General features: G+C 48.0%; 3 protein-coding genes across 4 annotated transcripts; 1 reads left to right on the top strand and 2 right to left on the bottom strand.

The window, feature by feature from the left end:
* Positions 1-1,622: 1,622 nt before the first annotated feature.
* LRR1 (leucine rich repeat protein 1) lies at positions 1,623-9,648 on the bottom strand. Its single transcript, XM_033158633.1, has 4 exons — positions 9,405-9,648; positions 6,900-6,998; positions 4,774-5,501; positions 1,623-1,877 (listed from the first exon to the last, which is right to left on the bottom strand). The coding sequence occupies exons 1-4, from the start codon at positions 9,588-9,590 to the stop codon at positions 1,625-1,627; spliced, it is 1,266 nt and encodes a 421-aa protein (XP_033014524.1). The 5' UTR covers positions 9,591-9,648; the 3' UTR covers positions 1,623-1,624.
* Positions 9,649-13,480: 3,832 nt separating this feature from the next.
* On the top strand, positions 13,481-14,468 carry LOC117060544 (40S ribosomal protein S29). 2 transcript variants are annotated; one of them, XM_033172875.1, is made up of 3 exons: positions 13,481-13,588; positions 13,962-14,061; positions 14,316-14,468. In XM_033172875.1, the coding sequence occupies exons 1-3, from the start codon at positions 13,490-13,492 to the stop codon at positions 14,351-14,353; spliced, it is 237 nt and encodes a 78-aa protein (XP_033028766.1). In that variant the 5' UTR covers positions 13,481-13,489; the 3' UTR covers positions 14,354-14,468. The 2 variants fall into 2 exon arrangements, with proteins under 2 accessions (XP_033028766.1, XP_033028775.1); XM_033172884.1 differs by having other exon boundaries at positions 13,492-13,612; positions 14,316-14,389.
* A 3,299-nt stretch (positions 14,469-17,767) lies between these two features.
* LOC117051801 (zinc finger protein 24-like) lies at positions 17,768-23,814 on the bottom strand. Its single transcript, XM_033158513.1, has 3 exons — positions 22,990-23,814; positions 20,169-20,307; positions 17,768-18,932 (listed from the first exon to the last, which is right to left on the bottom strand). The coding sequence occupies exons 1-3, from the start codon at positions 23,752-23,754 to the stop codon at positions 18,241-18,243; spliced, it is 1,596 nt and encodes a 531-aa protein (XP_033014404.1). The 5' UTR covers positions 23,755-23,814; the 3' UTR covers positions 17,768-18,240.
* Positions 23,815-27,891: the final 4,077 nt, after the last annotated feature.

The raw sequence follows: 27,891 nt of genomic DNA, 5'->3' as shown, positions 1-27,891 counted from the left end.
GAGGTAAAAAAGTTGGATCACTTGATATGGAATGACCCTCCGACACTGGGTCCCAGTACGTTTCGAGCTCAATTCAAAGTGTTGGTGCTGACCTTTGAAGCCCTAAACAGCTTTGGCCCAGTATACCTGAAGGAGCATCTCCACCCCCATCGTTCTGCCCAGACACAGATCCGGCTCCGAGGGCCTTCTGGCAGTTCCCTCACTGGAGCCCGCCCTGTGGAATGCCCTCCCAGCAGATGTTGAGAAGATAAAGAACTACTCAACTTTTAGAAGACATCTGAAGGCAGCCCTGTATCGAGAAGTTTTTTTAAAATGTTTGATGCTTTATGATGTTTTATATATTCTGTAAGCCACACAGAGTGGCTGGGGAAACCCAGCCAGATTGGCAGGGTAAAAATAAAATAAAATTATTATCTCCATGGAACAGGTGGAAAGCAGTACAGCAACCCGAGGGTTAAAGAGGGCATTCAGTTCTAATGGGCCAATGGTTTCTGTCTGTGCTGTCATTGTATTTTGTGAATTCAGAATCCTTCACCAGGGAACAGAAATATGGTGGTGCGATCTATGTTGTATCTAAAGCCCAGCTCCATTTAAGAGAAATGCAAGACTCATTTCACACCATTTCAGACTCTCTTAAGCATTTATTTATTCTTTTTAAGAAAAAAAAGAGGCTTTCAGAAGTTAACTGATGCAAAACTGCTTCATATGATGCACTCCATAATAATTCTTGCACACATTTTACAGGCAAAATCCAGACTAGTAGGGGCCCAATCCTTTCCCATTCTCACATCACATACCCATGTCCTTTCAAACGACAATGTCTGCATGTGGGCACCATTCCCAAAACACTCTGTGCCTGCATCTGGTACTCGGAAAAACCAGTTCCTGCATACAAATTTTAATATATGATGAACTGGCCACCACAATATTTTGTTTTGAAGCACGTTAGTTTTGCATCAGTTCTTCAATAGCAACACAACTGGTTGTGTGAACGTGACAAAGTTCCTTTTGACTATGGCATGAACTAAAAAAAATAATAATTGGCATAAACTTTGTGTTAACTAGTAATACTGTCCTGTTCAGAGTGAACACCATTTCAGGGAACAGATCTTGGAGTCCCATGCTATCCAGAGAGGCTCCACTGCAGCCAAACCTCTAGACACACTTTGAACATGAGCTACTTTAAACAAGAAACCACTAACCATTTTTGTAGGTAGAACAGTGTCCTTATAATGCACAGGAGAAGGAAATCAGGTTCTTGCTTAGGGGCACAACAAGAGTCCCCCAGCTCAATCATAGCAATGAACAGGGAAGGCGAAGGAATATGATACTCACATCTTGAACATAACCTGCCACTCTCAGGCAAAGAACTTCCCTGATCTATGCAGGCAAGAGGGTTTCATAAAGAACCTGCAGCCTTTACTAAACTGCATTCTGTTTAGAATGCAAGCCTGCCTCCCTGCCTCCTTCTGGATGATGAAAAAAGGAAAGGCCTTGGAGACAACTGATCTCTTGGCTCTGCAATGCCTTCCTAGTGTCCCAGCATTGTTTTTGATATTATACTGCTTCTGTCCGTTGTTTCTGAATGAGGCTTCTTAGACCACATGTGGTTTTGGGTTTCAGGTCATCGGATGCTTTGCAGATGTCTGTCCAGGAACTGAGAGTAGCAAGTCAGAGAGCAGAAGTAGCGGAGGATGGGGGCCTCTGTGCTCCCCATGTTGTCCACAAGGACAACCGTGTGCGCCACACTGTGGAGATTCATGGTCACGGTCGTCTGAATGAAGCTGCTTAGGCAGGCCCGCCCACAGTGACAGCTCTTTGACATGTCCAGATCGTGACAGAGGTGAGAAGGAAGGACGTGGCAGCTGTACGGCAGCCTGTGAAAGAGAACAAGGCCTGGGTGTGAATACAGTTTGTGCTGAGCAGTTTCATAGAGCCTGTCTTGGAAAGAAGGCTGCAAGCATTTTAAATTAACATGTTTAATGTATGCATCCCAAACACACTTCTGAGCCAAACTGACCATCAAAGGCTTCCATACTGCTGAACCTGGAATCTCCTTAGCTGGTAAAAATAATAATGTAGCTTTATTAAAGATATAAAATCCATTTCGCCTTCCTTCCCCCATCCTGGCGGCCTCCAGCTGCCTGGAGTAATACGTCTTTCAGCCCCAGTCAGCAAAGCCATGCTCACTGGAGCTGATGGGAGATCAACTGGAGGGCACTGGCTTGGGGAAGACGGACTGAAACTTCTGTGCTGAAAAAGAGGCCCAAAGCAAGCATGTTGACTTGACATTTAATAATAATAATCATCTGTGAAACAGGGAAACTCTAAGTCTATGCAACACGAATTACCATGGCACAGTGCTGAGAGCCAGAAAGTCCTCGTGAACTCAGAACCGGCCTTTTGCAAGTTGCCATAAGCTCACAATCAAGACATTAAGCTATCCTATGGTTGGGCTCATGAGAAACATGCATGGCGGTTCTACCATTGCCATCCCACAATAACCTTTAGAAGAGCCTGGCCGCTGGATCAGGCCAAAGGCCCATCTGGTCCAACACTGTTCTGGACCAGATGCCCCCAATGGGAAGTCCACAAGCAGGACACAAAGCCAACACTATCCCCACTTGTGCGCCCCAGGAACCTGCGTTCAGAGGTATACTGCCTCTGGCAGTGAAGACAAGGACATCGCCTTGTTCTCCAATTGCTGTCCCAACTCATGGAAGACGACTGCATGAACCACAGACCCTCCTGTATCAATTACCAAGTTAGGATTCTAATTCAAAGAGGGAGCTTCCGCAAGGAGAGAATGCTGAGTGCTTCAGTTTCCCTCCCTGAGATGGCACTTAAATGGAACAAAGCCAGGGGGTGGAGCCAGTACCCTCACTTCCCTGGCTCTCATCCCAAGCGATGATATTATAATGGCCAGAGGTGGTTATTGTCTCAGCCTTTGGCCTTCCAGATCCAGGGCAACAGGATAACGTGAGGATTTTTCAGGCCTATCTTAAGGGGTAGTTGTAACTGAGACAAAGTGTTGTGCGTGCTCTGAAATGTACTGTAAAAATGCAAATGTCTGCAAGGCCAGGACAGGAGGGGGAGGGGAGGCAGTTCTAAATAGACACCCCACCTGCCCCAATCAGACCCAAAGGAAGTCTCTCACTTTGGTTGTTTACAGAAGATAGGTAAAGGGACCCCTGACCATTAGGTCCAGTCGTGTCCGACACTGGGGATGCGGCGCTCATCTCACATTACTGGCCGAGGGAGCCAGCATACAGCTTCCGGGTCATGTGGCCAGCATGACAAAGCCGCTTCTGGCGAACCAGAGCAGCGCACGGAAATACCGTTTACCTTCCCGCTGGAACGGTACCTATTTATCTACTTGCACTTTAACGTGCTTTCGAAATGCTAGGTGGGCAGGAGGTACAGAAGATACTGTTGGCCTATTAACTTAAAAAAAAACGCATTAAGAACAGCAGTACCTAGAGTAGGGCTGGAGAACCTACGGCCCTCCAGATTTTGTAGGACTACAAATACCATCACCCCTGATGATTATCAAGGCTGACGGGAGCAGGAGTCTATTCAATATCTATAGAGCAACCAGTTCTCCATCTTTGAAACTAATCTTATTTAGGCAGGCTCAATGGCATTAAAAAAATCAAACTTTTTTTTAAAAAAAAGAGCATATAACAAATTGTTTTGGTAAGTATCAGTTTCTAAAGAAGTGTGTTGTCATGGACGATGGCTATTTTTGAACGACACAAGGCCAGTCTCCTCAAGCATGCATATCCAATGGTGTCATTGCTTGGATTCTGGCCTTGACACCTTGGGAAGCCAAATTCTCTTCCAAACGCCAGTAGCCTTACTCATGCCACAAAGTTAATTCCAGAAAGAAGCTATTATGCAACAGAACTGTAAACATCTGCCTCAGATGACAATGACTGAGGGTGTGAGATACCGGAAGTTCTTGTTGCACAAACAAGCACCAGTGAACTTGCACAATCCCACTACACTGCAATGAAGGGGAACTGGTTGCTGGAGAGGCAGGCCAACTCAATTCAGCCACAGAACCCCCTTGGGTGATACTGGACAGTGGCTTAGCTTCCTGCGCAGAAACAAAAACAAGACCTGGATCTACGGCAATGTTCCCCAAGCCATTGCCAAGAGGGTTAAGACCTAAACTGATTTTGGGATTGAAGAGAAATTTCTCCCAGTAGCTACAAGTGCCTAATGAGCATGGCAATTCGTCTGCTGATTACAGATAGCTTTACATTACTGAAATTACCAAACGCCCAACTCAACAACTTACTGAAAACCCGTAACAGATTCATTCCGATTTATGTGTAAATACAGGGTGTTGCCGTGGTAAGTTGGATGTCTGGTCTCTCTAGCTCAATATTGTCAACACTGAAGTTGCCATTTTTTCCCCCTTTTAGAAGACCTCTGGAAGATTGCTGGGGGCCTCTTTCCCAACCCTACCTGGAGCCGTCAGGGACGGAATCTGGGATCTTCTGCAAGTCACTAAATACTGTATTTGTATAAGATGCCCCACAAATGCATATCAGCACATCATCCTAAGGCAGGCTTCCTCAAACTCGGCCCTCCAGATGTTTTGAGACTACAGTTCCCATCATCCCTGACCACTGGTTCTGCTAGCTTGGGATTCATGGGAGTTGTAGGCCAAAAACATCTGGAGGGCCGAGTTTGAGGAAGCCTGTCTAAGGCTTTACAGTCAACAATAATCTCAACATTTTAGGACCAAACCGCCCCCCCCTTTACCTGTAATTGATCGTTGCTCTAGCTGAATATTCCCACAAAGTCAATGGTATTTTTAGCTGTATGTCAGGAGCAAGGGGCTTGGGCTGCTCAAAAGGATTGCCAAATAAATCCAGGCTCTCGAGGGAGAGTTTTCCAAAGCTGTTGGGTAAGAAGGGGAGCTTGTTCCGAGCCACGGACAAGAAGCGGAGCTGGCTCAGTTGACCAATCTTGAATGGCAGCCTGATCAGATCGTTGTCGTCCAACTTCAAGTGAATGAGCTCCCGCAACTGGCAGAACTGTGCAGGAAGCGCTTTGATTTTGTTCTGGCTGAGATCCAGAGACTGGAGCGACTTTCGGAGTGTGGAATCACAGAGGGCCACGCCAAAGGACTCCAGGAGGTTGCCCTGAAGACTGAGCTCCTGGAGGGACACAAGATCCCCAATCGTGGCTGGCAGCTTCTTGATACAGTTGTGGCTCAAGTCCAGTTTCCGAAGACTCTTCAGGCAAAGCATGCGCATATCAATGCCAGGTAATTTGCAGTAAGAGGCCTGGAGTTGCTCCAGAGTGTACGGGAAGTTCTGGGTTAAAGGGTAATCCTTCCTGGATGTTATCGTCATCTTTGTCTTTGGCTTCTCAACTTCAGAAGCTTTCGGTGGGGCCAAGGTGGACAGTGGTAAGCTTTCCTCGTTGGTGCCTCGGTCAGCCAGCTTCATTGCAGAGAGGAAAGTCTTCAGCTGGCCGACATTTGCCTGCAGCCAAATAGGACACCAAGATAATCAGCATTTGCAGATTCAACGCTTTTGTCAATGTGCTGGCACTTTCTGAACCATGACACCAACACGTGGGAAAGAATCAGGTGGCAGCCTTTGGAAAGCGAATGAGGAAGAAAGCACAATGCATTTTTGTGTAGCATTGTATCTGCCACAATTAACGAACCACACTGTCAACAGGGGTATCGAGTGAGGCTGGGCTAATACTGCTCTAATATTAAGCAGGGCCTGTAAGAACAGGACTAACTATTGAGAGAGCGGAAGAAAGCTTCAGCATTGTCACACTGTACAACCTGACCATGAATAATCTGGTCCTACAAACCGAACCCTGCATTGTTCTGAAGCACAAAGCTTAAAATTTAAAATCATTCTTGAAACAATGAGAAAATCTCTTATTTACCTCATTTCTAAAATGATGCAAATCTAAAACTTGCCAGCCAGCATCAACATTGATGAAAGGTATTTTAAGTTGCAAGATATCGCTCCCAATCTGTTCACTAGCTTAAGGAATGAAATATAAATGGGGACCATAAGCCCAATGGCCCATCTAGTCCGGCATCCTGCTCTCACAGTGGCCAACCAGATGCCTGTGGGAAACTCGCAACCAGGAACAGCACTCTCCCCACTCCTGATCCCCAGCAACTGGTATTAAACAAACAAACAAACAAACAAACAAATAATAAAATGATATCTACGTAACATAAACAAGTAGAATAATAGAATTGTAGAACTGGAAGGGACCTCAAGGGCCCTCTAGTCCAGTGTTTTTCAACCTTTTTTGGACAAAGGCACACTTGTTTCATGAAAAAAATCACAAGGCACACCACCATTAGAAAATGTTAAAAAAATTAACTCTGTGCCTATATTGACTATATATAAAGTAATTCTCTTGAATTTTTCAATTTTTCCCACGGCACACCAGGCAACATCTTGCGGCACACTAGTGTGCCGTGGAACAGTGGTTGAAAAACACTGCTCTAGTCCAACCCCCTGCAATGCAGGAATCACAACTCAATCATCCATAACAGATGGCCATCCAACCTCTGCTTAAAAATCAATGAAGCACATACTGTACATTATAATGCATTTTTAAAATTATTTCTTCACTGTGAGATGGCCAAGATGTCACAAAGCTCCTCCCAACAGCTATTTCTTAACGCTGGAAGATCAAAGGAGAAGCTAATGAGCTTCCTGCTGCATCCAAACTCCTGTGAATCAACCCCAAATTTAATCATTTCAGCAGAGACAGGTTAGAGGTTGGGGAGGGTGCATGTATTTTCCTGTCATCCAAGAAGGGCTACCTAGACACCATCCTAATTTGGCAAGTGAGAACACGCAGTTAGAAGACCATCTGCTGCCCTTGGCCTGACACCATACCTTGCTGAGACAGATGTCCACGGCCGGCTCCTTCAGCCGTACGGTGGCTTTTCCTTCCTCCACGAACTTTGTAAAGAGCTGCTCTATGTTCTCTCTCAGCTGTTTTCAAAAGGAAGAGAGCACAATAGAACCATGAGCCTGTGAGTAAACATTCCCTGCTGAGAATCCAAAAACAAGCTTCGTGTTCAAATGGCCAACCAGATATTCTGGATTTAAAAATGTGGGAAGGGATTCACAATCTGTTCATTTTACAAAGCCCCCTGTGATTGGCCAGCATCAAAAAGCTGAGCCTGATTCAGCGAAGTTATTCTTAAAATATTGGTGGTACAGCTTCCCATTCCCCTGGAGCAAGACCAAATGGCACCTTAACCCTCCACTGTTCCCTATTCATCACTGCAATATCCCAGAACTGCTTCATGGCTTTTAAAACCAGGACCAAGGTGATAAGGATTGAAAGAACAAGTTCAGAACAGGAAGAGGGAGGCCGCCGAATAATCATATACAAAGCTAACATTTGACAAAAGCAGCTTTGGAAAAACTTCTACTTTCCAAACAGCATATTATTTGTAATTTTTAAAGCATTTCACACAGTGGCCAAGAAATTGCCAATTCATTAGTGGAATCAGTATCCAATTTCAGTGTCCTAATCTAGTTCTTCAGCTCCAGGAGGTACTTCACCTTGAGTATCTGGGTACTTCAAGCCTGATAAATTTTTGCTGCCCCTTCTTGGGCACATCCTCCAGCTTTGCTAACGTGGCTGTTGCCATGCTGTTCTTTGCTTCTGTTCTCTTCCTCTCAAGGGACCCGCATGTTCTGATCAGAGCTACAGATAAATCCAAGTAACTACTAAAGAGTACATTTTCCAATGCCCCAGCAGCCCTCACTGCACCTTTCTCCCTCAGGTGCCAGCCAGGTGACCCTTAGAAGCTTACAGGCAAGGCATGATGGGGGTTGGCCTCTATTAATCCCTAGGTCCTGCTTGCAGGCTTCCCATAGACACCTGCTTGGCCATGGTGAGGTAGCCAGGCTCTTCTGAGGATGCTTGTTCAGAGCCAAAATAAATGAATGACACCCTTGTCTTGGTCGGTCCTCATTACATGCAGAGGAGGGACTTCTGGGCAAAAGTCTCGTAAGAACCTGAGAAGAGCTTCCTGGATCATCAGTGCAGTGGCCCATCTAGCCCAGCATCCTCCTCTCACAGTGGCCAATCAGATGCTCACCAGAGGAACCCCTTAAGTAGGACCCAAGCACAATATTAGTCTTCCCTCTTGCAGTTTCCAGCAACTGGTATTTGGAAACAAAATAGAAAATTCTTTTCAGTAGCACCTTAGAGACCAACTGTGTTTGTTCTTGGTATGAGCTTTCGTGTGCATGCACACGAAAGCTCATACCAAGAACAAACACAGTTGGTCTCTAAGGTGCTACTGAAAAGAATTTTCTATTTTGTTTCGACTATGGCAGACCAACACGGCTACCCACCTGTAACTGGTATTTGGAAGCGTGCTATCTCCATCTGTGGAGGGCATAGCCATTGTGGCTAGTAGCCATTGTTAGACCTATGCCTTTGCCCAATCCAATTTGAAAGCATCCAAGCTATTATTAGGACCACAATACCTCAAGGACCGCCTCTCCCCATGGGAATGGGCCCAGACCCTGCAATCATGATCTGAAGGCCCTTCTTCCTGTGCCTCCTCCATGAGAGGTCTGGAGGGCGGCAGCACAAGCACAGGATTTTTTCTGTGGTGGCTCCTTGCTTGAGAAATGCTCTGCCCAGGGACGCTCACCTGGCCTCTTTTTACTTATCTTTGGGCACCAGGCAAAAACATTCCTCTTCTCCCAGGCCTTTGGCTAATTAAGCAATCTACGGCCTTTTCAACTGTGTTTGCGCACGGGCACATAGGAGGGTGTTACTGCTTTTGTCTGTTACCATGTTATGTGTTTTTTTATATTGCAAGCCGCCCTGTGATCCTCCGATGAAGGGCGGTGTGGAATTTTAATGAATAAAAATACACACTATTAAATTCTTTAGTCTCTTCCCTGGGGCCCCAACAGAAACTCAAAGCGACTTCCCAAAAAGACAAGCCATAGGTATGTTAAAACCCGAGAGGGGGAGGGAGGAAAATACATTAAAAGCTCCCAACCCCCCCTCCCAAAAAACCCCTCTAAAAGACTCTTAAGGACCATAAGACAGTGAAAAGCCAAAGGCCTGATTAGAAAGGCAGCTTGCCTTAGGAGGGGAGAGGGGCAATTCCTTGCTTTCTTTTATTTCCTTCTTTCACTTGCTTTCCCTTCTTTGCACGGGAAGAAAGGGCGCTGGATATGCAATGGGGTGTGTCCCCCCCCCCCGGTTGCTTCAACGTAGTACTAATAAGGTTTAAAATACTTTTTAAAAATAAACGGGGCACGGTTTTCGCCGGCCGGCGACCCTTCCCACGAGCGAGGAGCCGCTACCGAGGAGGCCCCGATGGGAGGGAGAGAGAGAGGGAGAGAAGGGCCGGGTCTCACCTGGTACTTGGCCCCCGGGCGCTGTCGGGCGGTGCTGACCAGGAGCCAGACTCCTCCTCCTCCTCCTCCTCCTCCTCCGGGCGGCTTCCCGAGGGCCAGCACAGCCCTGACGGAGCGGCCCGGCCCTCGCAGCCCCGCCGAGGGGAGCAGGCGGCTCGCCACCGACACCTCGCACGGCAGCCGCATCTCCGCGCGGCCGCCGCCTCAGGCGCCGCCAAAAAACCGCCAGGGCGACGGAGCGCCTTTCCCGCCTCCTGCGCGCGCATCGCGCCGCCGGGAAAGGAATTAAACAAGCACGCACACAAACAGGCAAAGCGGGCCTCCCTTCTCCGGTCGCTTCCATGCTTACGCAACGGCGCGGCGCGGCTGCCCTCAGCGCTGCCTGCCTGATGAATCCCCGTCTCCCAATCTCTACGCGGCAGCTGCCCCCTGCCCCTAGATCCGTTTCTTTTCCTGAGAGTTGTTGAGCGAACTTCGCTTCTCTCTTCTCGCCCCCCGCCCTCAGAAGTCCAAGTGGGGGGGGGGCAGAGCGCAGCAGGCGGATCAGTGGACGCCACATCTTCCTTCAGGACCCCCAGCGCGAACCCGCCCATGGGATAAGCGACGCCTAATTCCATAAAGATGGAGAAAGGATAGAAAGCAACTCTATGGTCTTCTGCCGTCTCTTCCTTTACTACATTATCTTCCGCGCAAGCTATAACAGCCAGCTACCGCCCTCTAGCCGTAGATGATGGTATAGCGTCCAACTCTTAACTTCATCAATCCAATTTTGTCTTGGATACCTAAATCTGAAAGCTGCCCCCCCTTCAAGTAAATAAATAAAAATGCTTAACTAACTGACCGAGCTATGGTTCTGCTGCCCCCAGCATAAACGGCAGGAGGGGAGAAGGCTCTTGTGTTCAAATCCTGCTTGTGGGTTGGTCACCGTGAGAACAGCTTTGCTGGACCAGGTGAGCCATTGGGCTGATCCGCTGATCCAGCCACAGGGCTCTTCTTATGATTTAATAACAGCTGGGAGGCATGAAACTCCTGTGGAAAGCATAATAATAATAATAATAATAATAATAATAATAATAATTTAAAATAATTTCCACCCTGCTCATCTGGCTGGGTTTCCCCAGTCACTCTGAGCAGTTCCCAGAATACTAAAAACACAATAAAACATGAAACGTTAAAAACTTCACTAAACAGGGCTGCGTTCAGATGTCTTCCAAAAGTTGGATAGTTGTTTATTTCTTTGACATCTGTTGGGAGGGCGTTCCACAGGGCGGGCACCACCACCGAGAAGGCCCTCTGCCTGGTTCCCTGTAACCTCACCTGCTGCAGGGAGGGAACGGCCAGAAGGCCCTTGGAGCTGGACCTTAGTGTCTGAGCAGAACGATGCGGGTGGAGATGCTCCTTCACGTATACTGGGCCGAGGCCGAGAAGACGTCACCACCGAGTTATTGTTCTGTACCCTTTCCGCAGCCTCCCACAAACGGTGATGAAACCTCTGGAAGCAATGGCACAATCCTGGATGCATAACTAATCACTGAGAGATATGCCAGTCATTACCTATAGTTGAAATATTGTCTACAGCCTCGAATGCGGGAATGCTCATGTCCAAATCTTGACTTCTGCTTCCCTCTGTATGTATGGGAGAATACATAATAGATTGTTGTACTGCATTGCCCTCTGCTGGAATCCCAGGTAAGATGGAAACAAAATAAAAAATTCCTTCCAGTAGCACCTTAGAGACCAACTAAGTTTGTTCTTGGTATGAGCTTTCGTGTGCATGCACACTTCTTCAGGTACACAAAAGCTCATACCAAGAACAAACTTAGTTGGTCTCTAAGGTGCTACTGGAAGGAATTTTTTATTTTGTTTTGACTATGGCAGACCAACACGGCTACCCACCTGTAAAGGTAAGATCAAAGCTGTATTTCCATCCGCAAGCCAGAAGCAACAGGGAGCTAGTGACTTCATAGAATCACAGAACCATACAGTTGGAGGGATCCCAAGGGTCATCTAGTCCAACCTCTGTCCTAAAACGCCTTTGACACCCGACATGCATGTTTTTAGGCCCCATCCTATTCTATTGGCTGTAATTTATTTTACACTGATTTTAATGTCACAAGGATTGCTGTAACCATATAGTGAAGGGTAGATAAGAAACACAAATCAGTAATAAGCAGGTGGATAACTTCTTAGTGAGCCCATCTAGCTAGGTGGGACTTAATTACAGGTGTGTCTCCATCCTGGATCTCTCAGCAAGGAGGTTGGACAGACTCTCTCAGGTGCTTTCAAGAACCATGTCTGACCAAAAGACATGGTTCTTGAAAGCACCTGAGAGGCACTGGCCATGGGGCTAGAAGCTGGACTGGTAACTTTGCAAATGCTATAGCCAGTGTCCCCCCCCCCCCGCTTTTTTATAGAAAAAAGCACTGGCTAGACATCGTGCATACCAGCCAGGTTTCTTAACTGCATCTTTTCCTTCTGTATCTGAAGAAGTGTGCATGCAGACGAACGCTCATACCAGGAACAAACTTAGTTGATCTCTAAAGTGCTACTGAAAGGAATTTATTTATTTATTTTGTCTTTTTCTTCAGCCTCTCTTGTATGTACTTGTACACGCTCATTAAAAAGAGACCAACCCAACGATGTTTGTCAGCTTTTCCTCTAGTAAGGGCAGAATTTTTTCTTATTACATGATGCATAATAATCCTGAAAGCGCAGTCCGTTTAGCAGAGCAAGAGCGATTTTCCCGGTCCGTGCGCGCTGCGCTGACCCCTGCTGGCGGCGTCTGGGAAGTGCGCGCGTCCCGAGCGGCACTTCCTCGCTCTGGCCAGGAGGGAGCGGTCGCGCAGCGCAGGGCGCCCATAGGATTCTGTCCGGTCGTTGGAGAAGTTCTTTGGAGAAATGCAGCCAAACGGGGACAGAGACGGCTTGCAAAGCGCCGTGCAAACTCCCTTTCCCGGCCCCCAGTCCCCGCCACTCGCTCCCTTCCCGCCGCGGCACCCCGAGATCTGTGTGCCAACGGGGCCAGTCGCTTTTCCTGCGGGCTGAGCAATTCCTGCAAGCGGCTAGTGTTCCTGTGCATTATCCGGGGGGCAAAGGCGTCGTCCAGGGGGCGGGGGGGGGTGTTCGCTGCAACGCCTCTTGATGGAATAAATGCTGCAGCGCCTTCTCCGAATTGCACTTCTCATTATTATAATAATAATTATTGTTGTTGCACTGAATTGTTGTTGCAGCAAAAGAGTCTGTGTTTCGCTGTTGCCCGGTGAGGCTGCAGCGCCTGTCTCCGAATTGCACTTGTTATTATTATGATGATTATTATAATGATTATTGTTGTTGTTGCATTCAGCAAAAGAGTCTGGGTTTCGCTGTGTTGCCCAGGTGAGGCTGCAGCGCCTGTCTCCGAATCGCACTTATGATGATTATAATGATTAATGTTGTTGTTGCATTCAGCAAAAGAGTCTGTGTTTCGCTGCGTTGCCCAGGTGAGGCTGCAGCGCCTGTCTCCGAATCGCACTTCTCATTATGATGATTATTATAATGATTATTGTTGTTGTTGTTGCATTCAGCAAAAGAGTCTGGGTTTCGCTGCGTTGCCCAGGTGAGGCTGCAGCGCCTGTCTCCGAATCGCACTTCTCATTATGATGATTATTATAATGATTATTATTGTTGTTGCATTCAGCAAAAGAGTCTGGGTTTCGCTGTGTTGCCCAGGTAAGGCTGCAGCGGCTATTCACAGGCGCGGTCCCACTACTGATCGGCACGGGAGTTTTGACCTGCTCCGTCTCCGACCTGGGCCGGTTCACCCCTCCTTGGGCAACCTGGCGCGCCTCGGCTCCCCGGGGCTCGCCATATTGATGCCGAACTTAGTGCGGACACCCGATCGGCATAGCCCACAGCAGCCCCGAACTCCTGAGCTCAAGCGATCCGCCAGACTCAGCCTCCAGGAGTAGCTGGATTACAGGCACGCGCCACCGCGCCCGGCTGGGCGAAGCACGCACAACAGCGCCTCTTGGCTCCGAGCGCCGTGACGTCACGGGGCGGGGGCGGGGCCTCGCGCGGGGCACCACGGGACAGGCCGCTCTCCCCACATGCACGTGCGCGTGCGCAGTCCGGCGCGGCCTTTCCTTCCCTCGCCCGGCGCCGAGCAACATGGGCCACCAGCAGCTCTACTGGAGCCACCCGAGGAAGTTCGGACAGGGGTCCCGGTCCTGGTGGGTGGAAGGCGCGCGAGGGGGGGAAGGGAGGGGGAATTAGGAGTGGGGGGGTCGGAAGGGAGGGAGCCCCGCCGCCATGAGGCGCCTCAGAGAGGGAGGGGAGTATGGGGAGGGGGGCCCCACGGGCCTCTCTCTTTCCCCCGTGGGAGGGGGGCTAAGGGGAATCATAACTCCGAGGGGGGGAATATGGGGAGGGAGGGGGGTCCCTCCTGCCCCCCCCACTGACCCACGGGCCCCTCCCTTTCTCTCCCCCGTGGGAGGGGGGCTGAGGGAAAGAGGGGGCCCCGGTCTCTCCTGCCCCCCCGCTGACCCACAGGCCTCTCTCTCTCTCTTCCCCCCCCCCCAGCCGCGTGTGCTCCAACCGCCACGGCCTGATCCGAAAGTACGGGCTCAACATGTGCCGCCAGTGCTTCCGCCAGTACGCCAAGGACATCGGCTTCATCAAGGTGAGCTGGGAAGAGGGGTGGGTGGGCAGGTGGGGAGGGGAGGGGGACCCCCCTTCTCTAGGGACAGAGGCCAGGGGTCAGCCCCGCTCCTTGGCGCTCCCCTGTGACTGAAACACAGGAAGGAGAGGAGGGGTGGCTGAGAGCAGGAAAAGGGGCCTCGTGGGTCCTGCCAGCCCCAGCCCCAGAGGAAGAAGTCACGGTTCCAAGAGAAAGTCACGCTACAGGTCTTTGCTCTTCTCTCTCCCACTTTTCAGCTGGATTAAACATCTGTCCACCCGCAGAGATGGCCTGAAGGCGACGGCAAACGTGGAAGCTGCTTCCGCCACATGACACCCTCTTGCCACGCAGAAGATGCTTTTGTGTACAGAAAAATAAAAAATAGGGACTTGTCGGCCCACATTCTCAAACTCTGGTGTGATGCTCATGATTTCACATAGTCCTGTAGTCAGCAGAAATATTGCTTCGGAAGGAGGAGGTGGCGGGGGGGGGTGGATTCCAGGACCCAAAAGGGGCTTAGCTGATGAAGGCAGCAGCACTCTCTGCCTTGTTATCTTATGACCCATATCCATGGTATGAGCAAGGATTTGTTCAAGAATCTGTACTTAATTTTTCCATCCCTATTTATGTTAAAATTACTTGCACAAATTAGATCCATACAGAACTATTGCTCATTAACTGACAGGATCATAAAGATAGTGGATCTCCACATACCCTGTTAATTTTTAAAGCAAATGGGGTTTCTTTAAAAACTTAATTCATTTGTTTGGTTTATGTTCTCTAAAATTATAACAATAGATTATTGGTCTCCATGCTTCACCTTTGAATTTGTTTTTAGGACACAGCCTGACCAATTTCATGTTTTCCTTCTAGGAACCACTTTTTAAAAATGGTTTCCTGTGATGGCAACCAATATTTTTCAAAAGTAAGCCTTTCATTAGATGCCTATTCATAAGAAATAATAAGAGTGCTCCCTTCTGCAGCAGACATACTAAAATCAAAACGATACAGAAAAGATAGGAATAAACATACTTTACATATTTTTACATGGTGAAAAATGCAAAACCAGCTGGATTATATCAACAACCATCTTCCAAATTATCTACACTCATACTACTTCCCCACATGTATAAAGTTCTTTGTATTATGACCAAACCCACACTCCACATTACTTGTTTTGAATGCCATATGGTTGTATCTTACAACTGCTTAAGCAGAGCAGACCCTTGCTTTGGCAGCAGGACTTTACTGGGCTCTTAATGTTTCCAAGCTAAATGACTTAGCCATAGATTATCATGGCTCTTACTAAACATTCCCTGCAAGCGGAATATTCCTGGTTATGTTCCTGGCATCTATTGTTCAAAAAACGATCTTGTATAGAAAGGCTCAGAAAAGTAGACTGCTCTTGGAAACCCACTGTAAGTTGGAATGAGCAGAAGGAAGCGAGTTGGTCCGAATAATTTAGAATGAAAGTGTGTTTATTCTAGTTTATAGTTGGGAATATAGAAGAGGAAAACCAACCTAATCAGTAAGAGTAAATACAGTGATAATTACTTAGTTATATACAGTCAAAAGAAATAATTTTTTTAAAAAAATTGTCCAGTAGCACCTTCGAGACTGCGTCAGACCAACGTGGCTACCTACCCGAATCTATAGTTACATACCGATGTTATTAGGTAATAGGATGCTTATTTTGAAAACAGCATCAAACACTCCTAGTTTACAAGTTAAAAAGCTTGGAAACACAATCTTAACTACTGATAAACAAAAAAGTTCATCTCTAAATGCATCCAAACCCAAATCAATTAAACATAAATGTAAGGGAAGCTCTGCTGGATCCAACCAGGGGCCCATCTAGTCCAGCATCCTGTTCTCACAATGTCTGACCCAGATTCCTCAGTGGGAAGCCTGCAAGTGGGACCTGAGCACAACAGCATTCATTATCCCCACTTGTACCCTCTTTCTGATCTAGTTTGCCTTTTGCTTCATTGTTCCATCTTGACAGCAAAAATTCCCTTTCATTTCCTCAGGCTTGCCTCTTTCTGATGCGATGCTATCCGGTTCTCCCTCATTTCTGATCTTCCCTTTGCCACCTGCTGGAATAAAGAGAGAAACCCAGTAAGGGCCCAAGGGGGAAATAAACTCCCCATCAGTTCACTTCTAAATTATGTGTGTTTGTGAGTTATCTTGGCCTGAGCATTTCTGCCAATGGCAATTCACATCGTTTCCCAAATGATGCCCTTCTAGGCAGCAAGCTGTGGATCTGTCTATCCGTCCTCTTGCCCTGGGAAAAAAATGCTCCCACGAAAGAGGAGTGTTTTCCTAACTCAAGCACCCAATGGCTTACCAGACTCTTGACTAGCCTGTGCATACATTTCAGAGTGCCATGGGTTATGGGCATAGCCAGAAGGGGGCAGCTAAAATAAAATACTTAACTAACTGACCAATTGCATTGCAGATAACTTGGTTTTGCTCCCGTACCATAAAGCCTGTCCCCTCTTAAAAAAAATCCTGGGTATGTCCATGTCATTTTGGGTGTATCATAATGGAGGATTCAGTAACCCATCTGCAGAAGCCTGACCATTCTCTCAGATCATGAAAGGATCCAAACACACATTGAAAGAGCTACCTGAAAATTTCTCTCCATCGTCCACGCCACAGACAATTGCAGCGTCTTCTTCCAGGTATGAGAGCTGGTCAAGTTTGGGGAATCTGAAGTCCTTCTTTGGAGGAAACAAATGCGTAAACCAGTCATTTCAACAAATTCCCATTAAAATAAAATGGTCAGTGATTCCAGTCCTGGTTCATTTACCTGGGCTTTGTTAGTGCCTTGCTCCAGAGATGGGATCACTCAGTTTGTGCGGGACTGATGAAAATGTCCCTTCTGGAGAAGAACCAGCTGTTTTGTAAGAGGCAACCCACACTCCACCTTGTGACTTAAGATTCTAGTCCATTACCCTCTTGAGCTCTGGCTGTCCAGGTGCCCCTGGGAAGTCCACTCCCATCAGAGAGTGCAATGGGACTTTTCCTCCTGCCCCCACCCCAAAAACTGGCTGGGGTGGTGGTGGGGAGGAGAGCTCATTCAATTGGGCAAACATAATTGCTTCCACTGAAGTTAGCGATCTCCTTAGCGTTATGCTGAATACATCCCATAGAAATTAATGGACCTATTTAAGTCCATTAATTTCAATGGGATGGATACTCTGAGAATCAGTTGGTTGGACACAACCCACACTTAAAAAATAAATAAATATGCAAAACCTTCCGCCTCTCCAATCAACCTTGGGAGATCCCTGTCAACAGAATGCTCAACTTCACACCCAGAAAGCTGCCTTGTAGAGTCAGAGCACTGGTCCATCTAGTTCAGTATCATCTCCCTCGTGATTTCAGAGAAGGTCTTCTCCAGCCCTCCCTGGAGATGCCACTGGGGACTGAACTTGGCTCCTTCTAAATGCCAAGCACATGCTTTCTCACTGAGCTAAGGCCCTTCCTCTGTCTAACTGATGAAAACATTGAATTTGCTCCACTGCCATTGCACTGACCGCTGGCTTTGCCTGTTGCTCTCTTCATGCCATTGGTGTGATTCCGTCTCCTTAGCTCAACATGAAAGGGACATGTTTAAACTATAAGCTGCCTAGGCTGAGATTTTAAGGAAAGGCAGCATTAAAGAAGAAGAAGAAAAAGCAAGGGGAGTTTTTAAAGAATAACGAATGCAACCGAAATTATTTTGTGTTTACATTTATATCCTGCTTTTTGCCACATAGCATACAATACAGTCCACAATCTTGCCTTGCACTCAGAGCAAGGCCTCACCGCATAGGGAGCCTGTGCAACTGGATGCAGATGTTTTCATGCAACAGGCAACATCACTCTTGCCAGGGTCATTCCCAAGCATCCGTAAGCGAATGATGGGGAGCAGCCAGCGCACTCACAGTAGTGCCCCCCCCTCACCCCACGGTATCTTAAAACCTCATCAATGCACCCAGAACAGGGAGAAGTTCCGAAAAGTCCTCTGGGATTTCTGGAATTCGTGGAATCAGAATTGTAGGAAGGGACACCTAGGGTCACCCAGGAATTTCAGTGTCCTTTTCTGAAATATTCCTCTGAAAAGTGTCTTTCCGCGATCCGGTCTCTTAAGAGGTTTCCTCCTGTGTGCAAACATGTCACACCCATTTTGCGCTTTCAGCTTGTGCTGAAACCCTCCCGGCTTTTCCCCTCCCCCTGGTGGATTTTGTGGTGCTTATTCAGGTTGGCCCTCTGGATGAAGCTCTTCCCACATTCCGCGCACTCGTAAGGCTTCTCCCCGGTGTGGATCCTCTGGTGCCGGTTGAGGTTGGAGTTGCTGCCGAACCTCCTCCCGCAGACGGAGCACTTGTGGGGCTTCTCTCCCGTGTGGATCCTCTGGTGACGGTACAGGACCGAGCTGGACCTGAACGTCTTCCCACAAGACGAGCATTCGTAGGGCTTCTCCCCCGTGTGGGTCCTCTGGTGGATGATGAGCTTTGAGCCGGAAAGGAAGAACTTCCCACAGACCTGGCATTTGTGGGCTTTCGCTCCCCCTCGGCGGCTCTTGAGCATGCTGGAGCTTTTCCCGTAAGCTCTGCAGGTATTTCGCTTCTTCCCTGTGTCCACTCCGGCCTGGACGGTGGTCACAAGGAGGGCTGTGTAATCTCCCCCCAAAGGTACAGATCCGTCTCCATCCCCTCCGGGGTAGTTCCTCAGCTGGCCCTCCGGCCTCTCCTGACAGGCGGAAGCATTTTCCTGGAAGTGGCACTGGGGAACCGCCTCTTCCGCTTTCCACAGGGACACCCCTGCCGGGCCCGAATCTTCCGCTGTGAACGACTCCCTCTCGTGTGCGGCCGTCCATTCTTTGCCTGCGTAAGAAATGAGAGAATCCCAAATGACTCTTTCCCTGCGCTAGATAGAGAAAAGAAACAAAGAGTTTTTAAAGCAGGGGAAATACAGGGCGGAGAATCAGAAAACATTAGGGGGAGGCAGTGTGGTGTAGTGGTTAGCGTGATGGGGCAAAGGACCTGGGAGACCAGGGTTCAAATTCCCCACCCCACTGGGCCATGAAGCTCACTGGGTGATATTGGGCCAGTCATTCACTCTCAGCCTAACCCAGCTCACATGGTTGTGGGGATTAAATGGGGGAGAAGATAACAGCAGATGCCACTTTGAGCTCCTGGGAGGGGGGGGGAATGGTGAAATACAAATGTATAATAAACAAACAAACAAACAAACAATAACATGACCCATTCAGTAGGGGGAACAGCTAGAAGAAGAAGAGGAGGAGGAGGAGTAGTTTGGATTTGATACCCCGCTTTTCACTACCCGAAGGAGTCTCAAAGTGGCTCACATTCTCCTTTCCCTTCCTCCCCCACAATAAACACTCTGTGAGGTGAGTGGGGCTGAGAGACTTCAGAGAAGTGTGACTAGCCCAAGGTCACCCAGCAGCTGCATGTGGAAGAGCGGGGAAGCGAACCCGGTTCACCAGATTAAGAGTCCACCACTCTTAACCACTACACCACACTGGCTCTCTTTAGGTTTCTTACCGAAATAACTGCTGGACGTTTGGTTTAATGAAGTTTGGCACAGTACGTCTGAGGTATGTACCATCCTGCAATTAAGTTACCCTCCCCCCCAGTTACTCGGAGCAGGGCTTCAAGTATGGCCTGCTCCTGTTCTGTGGAGCAGCTTTCCTGCTGAGATATGACAGGCACCAACTAGTATCTGCACATCACTGAAACAATTGGGAGAGATATTTGTTCCTACAGGCTTTCCCAGTGAATGAACGAATCTCTGCAAGAATGTCTCCTTCTTTGTAAATAGATTTGTTTGCCGTTTTTGCACCAGCAATTAATGCGCTGGTGAGGATAACAATGGGAGCCACCAGAGAGAAATACCAATTGCACCGAGAGAGTCCCCCTGTCTAGGGCCATTGACAACGCCTCGGGGGTGTTTTTTCAGGGCGCTGTCCCCACCTCCCGCCCTTAGAAACCCCAAAGAGCCTGGATAGTCTACGGGCAAGAGCATCTTCTGAGCTTTTCTGTAGAGAAATGAGGAACTCAGCCCAGCAGGAGCTCGGGCGCAAGGCACCCCCCTCTTACCCAGCTTGCTGGCTTCCTGGTCCTCCTCCTCCTCCTCCTCCTCCTCCTTTGTTTCAGCGTACAGTGGCCCCTCCTGCTCCCCACCACCAGGAGCATTTTCTCCCTCGGAGAAATTCACAGCCACCACCTCAAAGGCCACCTGCAAGAGCAGCAAGGAAGCCTTTCAGAACAGGGAACCCCCTACATCCCGAGGCCCCCTTCGCTCTCCCAATCTCGACTTAGCAGCCCCATGGCCGGATTGGGGGCTCAGGCACAGGATGTCTGCCTCCATGAATTTGGAGTCTGCTTATTGCCCACCCACAGCAACTGGTCCCCAGCTGGAGGGGAGCTCCGGCAGGACAGAGCGAAGTTGCTCCTGGAGGCTTTCTGGAGGGCACAGTGGGAAGAGCAGGACCCTCGGTGGATGCATCTTCTGGCTAATGCAGAGGCCTCTCTGGGCAACAGGTTGGCAACCCTCATGAATTTGTAGGAAACTCAATGGGGTGATTGAGTCTAGGGCTTGCCGATCAGAAGGTCGGCGGTTCGAATCCCTGCGATGGGGTGAGCTCCCGTTGTTCAGTCCCAGCTCCTGCCCACCTAGCAGTTCGAAAGCATGTCAAAAGTGCAAGTAGATAAATAGGGACCACTCCGGCGGGAAGGTAAACGGCATTTCCGTGCACTGCTCTGGTTCGCCAGAAAGCGGCTTTGTCATGCTGGCCACATGACCCGGAAGCTGTCTGCGAACAAACGCCAGCTCCCTCAGCCTATAGAGCGAGATGAGTGGCGCAACCCCAGAGTCGGACACGACTGGACCTAATGGTCAGGGGCTCCTTTACCTTTACAGTGGGGGGTGGGTGGGTTTCTCCAGCCTATTCTGTAAGTGCGATTGAGAGTGATGCAGTTGGGCAGAGAGAGGGAAGAGGTTTATTTGCAGTGTGCGAGAGAGACAGAGGTACAATGTATGTATGAGTGTTTGTGAGAGAGACTAATGTTTGTTAGCAGTCTTCACATGCTGCGTGTGTGTGTGTGAAATCAATATTGTGTGATGTCCACGGTCAGCACCAGCAAAACCTGAGTGACTTTGCATGGCAAGCGTAAGATTGTGGGTGAGAAAAGGAGCAACGACTATATTTTCCCGCTTGGACTACTGCAATGCGCTCTACGTGGGGCTACCTTTGAAGGTGACCCAGAAACTGCAATTAATCCAGAATGCGGCAGCTAGACTGGTGACTGGGAGTGGCCGCCGGGATCACATAACACCGGTCCTGAGAGATCTACATTGGCTCCCAGTACGTTTCTGAGCACAATTCAAAGTGTTGGTGCTGACCTTTAAAGCCCTAAACGGCCTCGGTCCTGTATACCTGAAGGAGCGTCTCCACCCCCATCATTCTGCCCAGACACTGAGATCCAGCGCCGAGGGCCTTCTGGCGGTTCCCTCATTGCGAGAAGCAAAGCTACAGGGAACCAGGCAGAGGGCCTTCTCGGCGCCCGCCCAGTGGAACGCCCTCCCATCAGGGGTCAGAGAGATAAACAACTACCTGTCATTTAGAAAATACCTGAAGGCAGCCCTGTTTGGGGAAGTTTTTAATTTGTGATTTTGTATTGTATTTCAGTATTTGTTGGAGGCCGCCCAGAGTGGCCGGGGAGACCCAGCCAGATGGGCGGGGTATAAATAATAAATTATTATTATTATTATTATTATTATTATTATTATTATTATTATTATCATCATCATTATTATTTCTGATTTTGCATTATGCCACACCACACTTCCCCATGGAAGCCCTCAGCACTTTCTCAACATTCAAAAAGGTTGGTGACCACGGCTGATCATGAAGCCAGGGTGGTGTAGTGTCAGACTAGGACATGAGAGACCAGGGTTCAAATCCCCAATTGGCCAGGAAGCTCAGTGGGTGACCTTGAGGGGCCAGTCTCTGCCTCTCGGCCTGATCTACCTCGCAAGGTGTGGGGATTAATGAGAAGCAGAGCCATGGACGCTGCCAGGAGCTCCGTGGAGGGAAAGGTGCAATAATTATTTGCGGAGGGCCTTCTCGGTAATAGAACCCACCCTGTGGAACGCCCTCGCATCAGGTGTCAAGAAGATGAGTAACTATATAACCTTTAGAAGGAAATCTGAAGGCAGCCCTGCATTGGGAAGTTTTTAGTGTTGGATGTTTTATTCTGTCTTTATATATGTTTGAAGCCACCCAAAGAGGCTGGGGCAAGCCAGTCAGATAGGCAGGATATAAATAATAATAAATATAAATATTATTATTATTATTATTATTATTATTATTATTATTATTATCCAATAAGGCTTTCCTACCTATATTGGAAGGAAAGGAAAATAGGAATGCAATGCAAACTTGAGTACGATATACAGGTGGAACTCGAAAAATTAGAGTATCTTTGAAAAGTCCATTTATGTAAGCAATTGTTTTCATTAGCTACTGGAGTTTAAGATATGAGATAGACTCATGACATGCGAAAACCCCAAAATTGAGATCGTTAATTTGGGGTTCTCATCAGCTGTATGCCATATCATCACAATTATAACAAATAAAGGCTTGACATATCTCGCTTTGCATGTCATGAGTCTATCTCATATATTAGTTTCACCTTTTAAGCTGAATTACTGAAAGAAATGAACCTTTCCACGATATTCTAATTCTTCGAGTTTCACCTGTAGATTTGGGTTGTCCTCTTATTTACTCTGTAACTGCGACGGTCAGGCCAGGCCAGGCTGTGGGCACAGCTGTACCCAAAAACTAGACCCAGAGGGTGCGCTTTCTGGACCCAGATCCTTAAGTCCCACCGCAGAGGAGCTTTGCGGAGAAATCACCTGGCTTCCGTCTCGTTCGGCCTCCTGCTGCCTGAGCAGAAAGTCCTCCGCCAGAGCCACTGCCTGGGAGCAGGTCTCGGGGCCCCGTTCCCTCACCCAGCTCTTGATCTCGGGCGGCAGGACGGTGAGGAACTGCTCCAGGATCAGCAGCTCCAGGATCTGCTCCTTGGAGTGTCTCTCGACGGCCAGCCACTGGCGGCACAGCTCCTGGAGGCGCCCATGGACGGCCCGGGGCCCCTTGGCCTCCCCGTAGCAGAAGCGCCGGAAGTGCTGGCGCCGCTTCTCCCGGCCGAGGGCATCTCTGCGCAGGAGGGCCGCCTTCACCTTCCCGTAGTCCTCCCGGTCTCTGCCCTCCAGCAAGCCAAAGGCCAGCTCGGCTTCTCCTCGGAGGGCCGGCAAGAGCCGTGCCACCCACTCCTCCCGGGGCCAGCGGCAGGCTGCGGCCACTTGCTCAAAAGAGGCCAGGAAGGCCTTTGTGTCACTCCACGGCGTGGGCTCCTCAGGCTGGGCTTCCGGGCCCTGGCAAGGGGGCTCCACCGCCCTCAGGAAGTCCTGCCACTGGGATTCCCACTGGTGGGAGAAGCCCTCTTCCGGCTCCTCTTTCACTGGCTGCGGAGTTGCTTTCTGGGGGGATCTCACTGCTTCAGGGGGCTGCCTTCTGTCCTCCATCTTGGGTTTGCAGTCTACAGTGTCCCGGTCCTCATGAAGGTCTCTTCCTGCTCCCTCTGGGGCGCATCCTGTCACGGCGCCTTCCTCCATTTTCATCTTCGCCAATAACTCCAGCAGTTCTGGAATAAACGGCAGCAATCTGGAGAGCTGCGCTGAGCTCCTGTCGAGGAAGAGGAAAGTCAGAATTAGGACAAAGGTGCTGTCAGCCTCCAGAAGACCCTTCGCCGTTTCTTTTTAAACAAACTGGCCATACAGCAAATTGCAGGATGTGTCAGTCAAATCCAACATTCCAAGAGAGGACTAACTGCCTCTATGCAACAGTCAGTTTGGTCCGTTGGCCGGTTAGGCTGCTGCTGATAGAAGTGTTAAGTTGTAAATGCTCTGATGGAGTCTTTTTAGGACTCACTAATATCTAATATATACCGTATTTTCCGGCGTATAAGACGACTGGGCGTATAAGACGACCCCCAACTTTCCCAGTTAAAATATAGAGTTTGAGATATACTCGACCGCAGATTCTCCACCCGGCGTATAAGACGACCCCCGACTTTTGAGAAGATTTTCCTGGATTAAGAAGTAGTCTTATACGCCAGAATATACAGTAGTTTATAGCTTTTGTAACCTAAGCATGTACTCAATGAATCTGACAGTAAACTAGTTTATATTCAAAACAAAATAAAATAAAAGATTCTTTCCAGTAGCACCCTAGAGACCAACTAAGTTTGTTTATATTGTTATCATTCAGATTCATGTGTATTTTTTCTTTTAAGTGGGACAAAAGGGATTAACAACCAAGAAGGCAGGAAGGTAGAAGATATAATTATTAAAAAGGACTCAAACGAGTCAGCGATCCACTGGCTGCTGTGTAAATTCAAATAAGGGAATGTTTAACCCTGCTATATTATATATAAACGTTCCTACACAATTAACATGGGCATTGTGCCTGTTTTAATGGGGTTCCAAAAGATTTTTTTTTATAAAAAAACACCTATTTATTTTGTAAATGCAGCCAGAAATTTACCTAACAAGTCTTTCTTCTGCTGTTTGAGCAGAATTCCAAAGTGAACCATTTCCCAAACTCAGATTCATCATCTTGGGCTCTTCCAGTTCAGGAGGGGCCCGACCCGAGGATCAAAGAGCCCTACCCACAGCAAGCAGTTTTTGCCTCTCCAGCTGAGGACCGCAAGGGCAGAGCTATCTCTGCTTTGCCTGGCATGGGGGGCGGATCCTTCTGGGAGTGTGCAAAGCTGCTTTTTGCAGAGTAAAGTCAATGGTCCCCCACCATGAGATGCATGGGCCAGCCCCTCCCCCAACCTGCCCCTCTCCGTGGTGATGCCTCTCTAAACACCCACCCACCCACCCACCAACACCCCTCCTCTGCCCTGGCCTTATTGAATCGATTTACATTTCTTTACCGCCCCATATCCACGGGGTCACGAAGAGTCGGACACGACTGAACGACAACAATCCGTAGGTCTTAGGGTGGTTCGCAAGATGAAATCACAGTATAAAAACATAAAATACATAATAAAAATAGAAACAACAACAATAATGATATTTGTTAATTTATACCCCGCCCTTCCCGATCAAAACTAGGCTCAGGGTGGCTAACAACAAACATAAAATAAAAAATATTCTTCCAGTAGCTCCTTAGAGACCAACTAAGTTTGTTCTTGGTATGAGCTTTCGTGTGCATGTATCTGAAGAAGTGTGCATGCACACAAAAGCTCATACCAAGAACAAACTTAGTTGGTCTCTAAGGTGCAACTGGAAGGATTTTTTATTTAATTTTTTACTTTGTTTTGACTACGGCAGACCAACATGGCTACCTACCTGTAACTGGAACAAACATAAAAACATTGATTAAAAACGAGTTTAAAAACAGCATCAATACAACATAAATGTGGCATCACCAGGGCTAACTGGCCAGATTAATCCTGCTAGGGCCAGCAAGGAGACCAGGGGAGAAAATTAATGTGGGGAGGGAGGTCTCTCAGTAGGGTTTCTTGATAGAAAAAGGGGAAGGGGGAAAGGGAATAAGAGGATCAGGCTAATTCAGGCCCTGCGGAAGGAGATGATGAAGTCTTGCAGAGCGCTAGTCTGGTGGGACAGAGCATTGCACCAGAACAAGAACCCAATAACCCCCCCTCCCCAGGCATCTCCATTTAGCCAGGGCTAGCTAGGCAGAGAAACAACCCCTCCTTTCCCACCACACTGGGGTCCCCAAGGGCCTAGATCCCTCCCCTATCTTTGCAAAGCACCCCCTCCGCAGAAAAATTCACTGACGCTGCACAGGTGGTATCTTGCATGGGGTGGGGTGGGGGTTTGCAAGAAGGGCTGAATGGCGGGGGGGGGGGTGTCTTCTTGCAAGGACCTGGTCCTGGCCACCCTCTGCCCTCCCCCTCCCTCTTTGCAATGCATCTCACCTCTGCACTTGCCCCCCCTCTTCCTCCCCGGTCCGGCTCTTTCGCTGCTGCGCTATTTAGTAGCAAACCTTCCCCATCCCACAAACAGCATCCACGGCTTCGCATAGAGATAGGAAAAGGCTAGAGTCACCGCAGGTTGTTACAGTATTCTATTGGGTCTGGGGCTGAACTTCCGGGCTCGTTTCCTTCCTTCGCCGCCGAACGGAAGTGAAAACTTCCTATGGAGAAGAAGGAGGAGGCTGTTCTTTGTGAATGAATGAATGAATGAATGAATGAATCTTTTTACAGGTGGGTAGCCGTGTTGGTCTGCCATAGTCAAAACAAAACAAAATAAAAAAATCTTTTTTTAAAAAATAAGAATTTATTGGATTTTAACAATAAAAACACACTAAATACAAACACTACAAAAACCTACAAAACAATACAAAAATACAAAAAAGAAACTTACACACACTTATTTATCTATCCTTATCCTCTTTATAAACATTGCTTTGGGACTTCCTCGCATCCTCTGTTCTGCATTCATTTCTAATCTTCTTTAGTAACTTTATAGCATTGTAAGATCTTCTTTCTCACATCCAATCTTAATCTTACAAATCAAATCATTATATATCTATAATCTTATTCCTAATGAAATAAACATTAAACCTCTCCAACTTCTTATATCCTCTCTTAATTTAACTTCTGATTACTATAGCCTAAATCTAAAAAAAATAAAAATAAATTCTTTCCAGTAGCACCTTAGAGACCAACTAAGTTTGTTCTTGGTATGAGCTTTCGTGTGCATGCATTTTCGTGTGTATCTGAAGAGGTGTGCATGCACACTAAAGCTCATACCAAGAACAAACTTAGTTGGTCTCTAAGGTGCTACTGGAAATAATTTTTTTATTTTATTTTGTTTTGAATGAATCTTGGTTTGCAATCAACCATTGGCCATAGCAGTAAAACTACAATACAGCATACAAAGAATAGAAATTAAAAAGTCAATTATATAAAATACATTTTAGGGTTTTGAACCAATAGTCAAATAGTGGGTCTTATTCTGATTGCCCCAGCTAAAAACCTTGCAGCCTTGCTGCTCTTTGTGATGCAGAGACCTCTTTGGCCTGCGAGGGATTTTCCTCCTGTTCTCAACCTTTTGCTCTGACCTTGTGCTGTTTCATATCCTGATGTTCTGTTTATTAATTGCTTCTATTGTCTTAACTGGTCCCATCACCTCCTGGCAAATAGAAGGGGAAGAAATGGAAGCAGTGAGAGATTTCACCTTCTTGGGAGAAAAGCAATGACAAACCTAGACAGCATCTTAAAAAGCAGAGACATCACCTTGCCGACAAAGGTCCATATAGTTAAAGCTATGGTTTTCCCAGTAGTAATGTACGGAAGTGAGAGCTGGACCATAAAGGCTGGTCGCCGAAGAATTGATGCTTTTGAATTATGGTGCTGGAGGAGACTCTTGAGAGTCCCATGGACTGCAAAAAGATCAGACTTATCCATCCTTAAAGAAATCAGCCCTGAGTGCTCACTAGAAGGACAGATCCTGAAGTTGAGGCTCCAGTACTTTGGCCACCTCATGAGAAGAGAAGACTCCCTGGAAAAGACCCTGATGTTGGGAAAGATGGAGGGCACAAGGAGAAGGGGACGACAGAGGGTGAGATGGTTGGAAAGTGTTCTCGAAGCGACTGGCGTGAGTTTGGCCAAACTGCGGGAGGCAGTGGAGGATAGGCGTGCCTGGCGTGCTCTGGTCCATGGGGTCATGAAGAGTCGGACACGACTGAACGAATGAACAACAACAACATTGTCTTAGCAA

This window comes from Lacerta agilis, chromosome 1 (assembly GCF_009819535.1).
Source record: "Lacerta agilis isolate rLacAgi1 chromosome 1, rLacAgi1.pri, whole genome shotgun sequence".
Classification (NCBI taxonomy): domain Eukaryota; kingdom Metazoa; phylum Chordata; class Lepidosauria; order Squamata; family Lacertidae; genus Lacerta; species Lacerta agilis.
The sequence above is the reverse complement of the archived record's forward strand: the minus strand, read 5'-3'. Positions and strand labels throughout refer to the sequence as shown.